The sequence below is a fragment of the Prunus persica genome, chromosome G1 (assembly GCF_000346465.2).
Source record: "Prunus persica cultivar Lovell chromosome G1, Prunus_persica_NCBIv2, whole genome shotgun sequence".
Classification (NCBI taxonomy): Eukaryota; Viridiplantae; Streptophyta; class Magnoliopsida; order Rosales; family Rosaceae; genus Prunus; species Prunus persica.
Genome location: NC_034009.1, coordinates 37,731,140 through 37,737,547, shown reverse-complemented (window position 1 = coordinate 37,737,547; position 6,408 = coordinate 37,731,140). Strand labels below are relative to the sequence as shown.

General features: G+C 39.1%; 1 protein-coding gene across 1 annotated transcript; it reads right to left on the bottom strand.

Moving 5' to 3' along the window:
- LOC18791576 (ATP-dependent RNA helicase DEAH13) lies at positions 1,321 to 5,912 on the bottom strand. The gene is made up of 7 exons (XM_020563009.1): positions 5,844 to 5,912; positions 5,563 to 5,718; positions 5,170 to 5,418; positions 4,720 to 4,956; positions 4,427 to 4,540; positions 3,308 to 4,345; positions 1,321 to 3,005 (listed from the first exon to the last, which is right to left on the bottom strand). The coding sequence occupies exons 1-7, from the start codon at positions 5,880 to 5,882 to the stop codon at positions 1,569 to 1,571; spliced, it is 3,270 nt and encodes a 1,089-aa protein (XP_020418598.1). The 5' UTR covers positions 5,883 to 5,912; the 3' UTR covers positions 1,321 to 1,568.

Below are 6,408 nucleotides of genomic sequence, written 5' to 3'. Positions count from 1 at the left end.
CAAATGTTGTCATCATCATCTCTGTTTCTGTTTGTCTGTTTGTTTATGTATATTCTCTTGTGGTGTTCTTTAACAAATCTATACACGCAAAGCAAGCTTGATTTAGGTTTTAATTTCTTCAAATATGGATCGTTGTGCAATACGTGTTCTGGAGCATGTGCATTCTTGTCCACGGAAATTTCCCATACATAACTATGTGTATTCCTGACCTTTTAAAACTTTGAGAGTATGAATATGTGCCTTCAGTGTCAGTCTATACATTGTATCAATCAGCTTCTTGCATGTGGAACTGATTGCTGAGTCTTTAGTGCGGGTTATGTGTTTTTACAAACCTGCTTGTTGGTTTCTTATCACATTTTCCTTTGACTTTGTAGAATGTCAAAATGCTTTTATCCCTTGATCCAATTATTATTTCTGAGTAACTGAACTCTTCTCGATATTGTTCAAGGCTGTGTTTTCTGAAACACCTATTACTTACAAGAATGCAATGCTCGCTCCTCCTGTTACGCACTTCAATTATTGCTCTGGTGGGGGTCGCTGATCTAGATTTTGTTTTACTTGTATGTGCATTCAAATCATTTAGCTCTCAACTTTTTATTGCTTCCATATCATGAATCAGATGAATTGGATGGTGACATTTGTTGCGAGGAAGCTGAGAAACTCAATGCGCAAAAATCTGTTATCGTTGATGCTATCGGTAGATTGAAGACCTTCGGGATCATCCCACCTGCCTAATCAACGAGAATGAAGATGAAGTATCCCTGCAGCAACATGTCCAACCTTCTCCACCACAAAAGTCAATATAATGAGCAGTCAATCTCTCACGAAGAGCCTCAAGATCCTGAAGCTGATGTTCAACCTGTCATCGAAATTACCAGAAGATAGTCCCCAAGAGTTAGAAAGCCATCAATTTCTGATGAATGTGTATGTGCAGGAGATTGAATGACTTTAGAATGAAGATGACCCTATGAGCTTTGATCAAGAAAGCATCAATGAAGGAGTGTACGTAGCCGATAGGATGCAAATGGGTCTTCAAAACCAATAGAAATTCTAGTGGCAATATAGAAACGCACTCTTTTCTTATATTGGTTGTATTCCTTGTTTTAAGAAATCCTAAGTATTGATACATGGAGATCTATCTACTATTCTGAAATCGCTGCTTCCTTCTCTGGGATCAGGGTTGAGCCAACCCTGTTCTTTTGTTCTACAAGGCAGGCACTCAATATACTTATCCCGAAAACTAATCGAAAGAGATTCGTCTGATTGCTTAAGGTGTCGATATATGCACCATTCAAAAATCGGATAAAAAATCTAGCAAGGTTACAAGTTCGAATCTTTTTCTCTCTCTCATTAATAAAGAAAAAATAATAATCCGAAATAATGCTATCCAGCATATGTAACTAAATAGTTAATTGAATCCTTAAAACCCTATAAATTTATAGCAGACACTGATAATCTAAACCCCGTCCCAGTCATGTATATGTTGAAATATACTGAAAGGCACAATAAATAGAATATGTTGCCCAACTAGCAACTTCCAGACCAGCCATTAGTTGTTTCACTTGAAATCACTCTAAAGCAACTTCACGAAGCATGAGTGACCAAAGGGCTTCAAAGCTGCTAGTTTGGAAACTCTTATTAAACCAGGCCAGGAATTCTGGATGCAACTCCATGCGATTCTCCTTCCACACCTGTCTTAACGCAGCGCAGTTATGAATCTTGTTTCTCATCAGCTTCTCTAAAAGATTCCCAACCCGCCGTCGACCAGCTGCTTCCGGCTTTAAAACATTACCAGGAGGTTCTGCCATACACTTACGAACAACTTTTAAGCAAGGCAAAACCTGGCCTTGAAGCAAAGCATAAGCAAAAGCTTTCACTCGATCTGGAAACTGATCAAGTTTATTCATTGGCAAACCAAATGGTGGAAGCTCCCACAAATGAGAACCGAAGGCTGGAATGACATAACTAAATACTTGATCAGTTAGAGGCTCGTAGTAAGGTTTGGTATCTGTTGGGGGTGCAGAGAAAGTGCATAAAGCCCGGGCATGCTCAACAAGCCATTCTGATTTTACACGAGTAACGCCGTACATGTACGGTCCTGATCTTGTCTGGATTAGCTCATTGTATACCAGAAATTCAGGGGCTGAATTAGAAACAGATGACCAAGGGTCGAGGAACACAGTCTCTTTAACCATGCAGGCTTGATATCGAACGGCACGAACTTTTCCATCTCCTAAATCAGATGACACTGATGAACTCCTTCCTCTAATGCGCTTAGCAACCCTGTCTGCCCAACCAGCACAGATGGCTTGGCCCAAGAGCTCTTCCTCATACATCGAAAGAGGGTTCTTGTCATAGGAAACCCTCCAATCACGTTCTACATCTTCCATGCTACCATAGATCCATGAAAATTCTTTCTCCCCACCAGAAACGCCACTTTGTTCAAAGACACGTTCGAAGAGCTGCTTTCTCAGCTTGGATATTTCCTCCATGGTTTTCGGGTGCAGAGCATTGTCATTGCAGAATTCCACTGGCCTCTTAGATATTTCATAGCACTGCAAAGCATAAGCTCTGGACAGAGCATCACTGCTGGGATTGAAAAACCTTTCACGAGGCACTTTTAGAGTTTCTTTTAGTTTCTTCTTTGTCAACTTCTCTTGATTTGAATGCTCGAAAGGCGCATCGCTGCAAACATTGTCATGGTTTGTAGTGTGAATATCTTCAAACTGCCTGAGAAAAGGATTTGAACAACTCAGAGATGCAACTGCTGCAACTGCATATGCTAACACCAAATTAGCTCGAGCACGATTTTTCTGTTTACTCATGATTTGAAAAATCGTAAGGAGCATCCGAGAGTGACGAGGACGCAGGGGATAACAAGCCATGGAATGCCCTAAAGGCGTTAATCTTCCATTTGTGTCACTTGCTTCAAGGACCGCCAAGAGACGCTCTGCTTCATCCACAGCACCAGCCTCTGGAGGAGTTGGAAATGGAAAATTGGATATCTGGGATGCACAGAAGAAAAAGGTCATACGTTACAAGAGCAATACAGATGTAAAAGAGAAAACAAAAGGCATTTTATTGTGGAACATAAAGGAGCAAATAACCCAGTGGTAGCAAAATAAAACATATAACATTCACTGCCTAAGAACCCCTGCTACATAGTAAGAACCATCAAAATCATTGTGCAGTTACCCCTGCACCTGAGATCTTGTGTTCGAATCTTTGCTCCTTACTATAGCTTGCATTTTTTTTAATAAAAAAAAAATCTAAAATGCTGAACAAAAGAATATGAATTTGGACCCACCTTAAGAATATTCATAGACTTCAGAAGAAGGGCAACACCATCAAAGGGGACTTTGGATATTTCGGGTGCGGAAAAATCAGGGAATTTGTTATAATACACTGCTTGAGAATACAGGCGGTAACAGTGGCCAGGTCCTGTTCTTCCAGCTCTTCCTTTACGCTGATCAGCTGATGCCTTGCTAATCCACTGTATTTTATATGTTTCCATGCCATTTGAATTGTAGTCCTTCACTTTCTCTTTCCCAGTATCAACAACATACTTTATCCTGCTTATAGTTAAAGAGGTTTCAGCCACATTTGTGGCTACAACAACAAGCCGACCTCCCTCCTTCACTTTTTCTATTTCCGTAAGTTGAGCTTCTGCATTCAGTCTGGCATAAAGAGGGACAACATGCAGTGCGCCTGGAAAAGTACCCTTTTTCCCAGCTGAATTGCAGCATAATGAAGATTTTCCAGCCCAAGAATCGAAACCAGCTTTCGGTGATACAATGCTACCATCCTCTCCTACAACCTCTGCCACAGTTCCATCAACTAATCCTGGGGTATCTTGGCACAATGAATCCCTATCGTCATCGCGAAAAAATTCTTGTTCACTTTCTGTTTCTGAATCATATGAATAACCCTCCAACTCATCCTCAACAGAATCAATATCAGAAACTTCATCAGTATCACTCTCAACTGATCTTTTCATAAGTTCCCTTGAAGCTCCTTGTAGCTTTCGACACAAGCGCTCTACTTCTCGCTTCCCAGTGACAAACACAAGTATGCCCCCAAGTGGCAGTCTCTTGTGAATCTTCAAGACTTTTTTACATGCTTTCTCAACATAATCCCCTTCTTCCTCGGTTCTGTTTTCGTAGTAAGCTTTTACTGAAAATTGTCTAGTGGGGACTTCTATGATCGGGGGCTCACCAAAAAGCTTTCTGATAAAGTCTTCTCGCAAGGTAGCACTCATCAGCACAAGCTTTAAAGGGAAAATCTGTTGTTCACGACTTACGTTTTTCCCCAAAAGCACCGCCTTTTGCTGGTTTTCATATTCTTTCTGCCATCACATGCAAAAGATTATGAGAAATTAACCGTGATTAATATAACTTTTAGCCATAAGCACTGCTCTCTAGCTCACCTGACGCTGTACAATAACACGTGAAAGCATTCCGATAAGTATGTCGGTGTTCGAGCTCCGCACATGTACTTCATCAAGAATTATGACAGAGTATTGCTTCAACAAAAAATCACTCTGCACAATTTGAAAAAAAAAAACATTATTACACAAAGATGACTCAGTTTAATTACGCATACTCCATAAGGTTTCATTACCAGAGGAAGCATACTAAAAGCAGGAAGTTGGTTATTTGATGTTTATAAGTGTTCAAAACATGACATGGATTTTAAAAAGATATCATTTGCTTAAAGTACCTTGAGTTCTTGTAGTAATATTCCGTCTGTCATGAATTTGATGGAGCAACTACTTTTACTCATTCTTTTGTCATGCCTAACTTGAAAGCCGACCTCTTTACCTAAATTCAGTCCAAGCTCATACGCCACTCGCTCAGCCGTCGCATAGACTGCAACACGGCGGGGTTGAGTTACACCAATAATACCACTTTGGGCAGAATTAGAGTGGCTTGAACCATAGCCAGCTTCAAAAAGAAACTGCAACATGTCAACCCAAATGCAGAATTTAGAACGTTCAAGATGACTTTAAAAAAATTAAACATATAAAGACAATCATTACTAGGAAAATCAAGCATATAAACTAATAATATTAATAAGCAGTCAGAATGCTTTTGATTGTCAAAAAACGCTTTTAATACTTCCACAATCACTTCTAAACATGCCTTAGAACCAGAATGCCAACAAACCCACCTGAGGAACTTGGGTTGTTTTACCACATCCAGTCTCTCCACGTATAATCACAGTGGAATTTTCATTAATGGCCTCCATGATCTCCTGCTCCATCATTACTATTGGAAGATCCTTCCTTGCTTCTTCAACTTCATCAGGCCTTGATACATGCACTATGGTTGGTGCAAGTAGAGGCCTTGCTGCAGGAAATTCTGATAATTCACTTGCTCTGCTGCTGGAATTTACTTTTGTGCTCTCTTTTACTTTGTCCTGTCAGAAGAACAAAATATACATATAAACAGTTTCAGATTTCATGCCATACAATTTACAAAACCCAAAAAATAAAAACTTTGTAGCTAGAATTCACAATATTGGTTCACAAATCATACTCTTCAACTATAATTGATTGCACACCTCATGAATCTCATCCAAATCCTGCCTTGATTGAGTTTTTTCTAACTGATGATCAGGCTCAGTTTGATCATTACAAGCACAGTCTCCATTATTCTTGTTAAATCCAGCTTTTGGGAATTGTAAAGCTTTCCTGCGTTTTGAATATTTGGATTCAACCTACATAATAAACAAGGATATATATCAGTAAAAAAGAAGAATAAATATGTGCGGCAGCAAAGTTCAATATGGAACCCGTTGGAATTTCCAAGTCAAGTTAATTAGAAGACACTCACATCACATACCTCCAACTTGTTGCGCTTTCTTTTCTGGGATTTGCTCATCTTCCTTGGTTTTTCTTGTATTGAGTTTTTCAAAACCCTAAGAAATACACTTGAATGCAATTGGAGTGTTGAGGACGAGGCATGAGCTCGTTACTTGTGAAAGGAGTTTTCCTGTTGGGCCCCAGAATCACTGATGGGCTTCATAGAAAAGTGGGCTTTATTTCTTTCTGTATTTGTGGTCCATGTGAATTGATATTTGAATGGATGTATGCTTCTTCCATATCTAGAATATTGAACATAATTGTAATACCTGTAGTGGTTGGAATCCCCGCGAAATTATAAATGAATGGCTTAATTGTTATATCTCTTGGAAGTTAAAGTGACTTATTTTGCCGTCTTGATCAATGTTTGATATTCTACAGTGCTCTTTATCATCAATTTCATCTAAAAATCTGTTAAGTTTGTAATTTTGTGCACCTAAGTTTTTTATTCACAAATTTGAGTGGGTAATGTGGCAAAGTAGAGCCCACCTCCATCATGGATAAAAAAAATTAATAAAAAATTAAAATACAAACATCAAATTTAA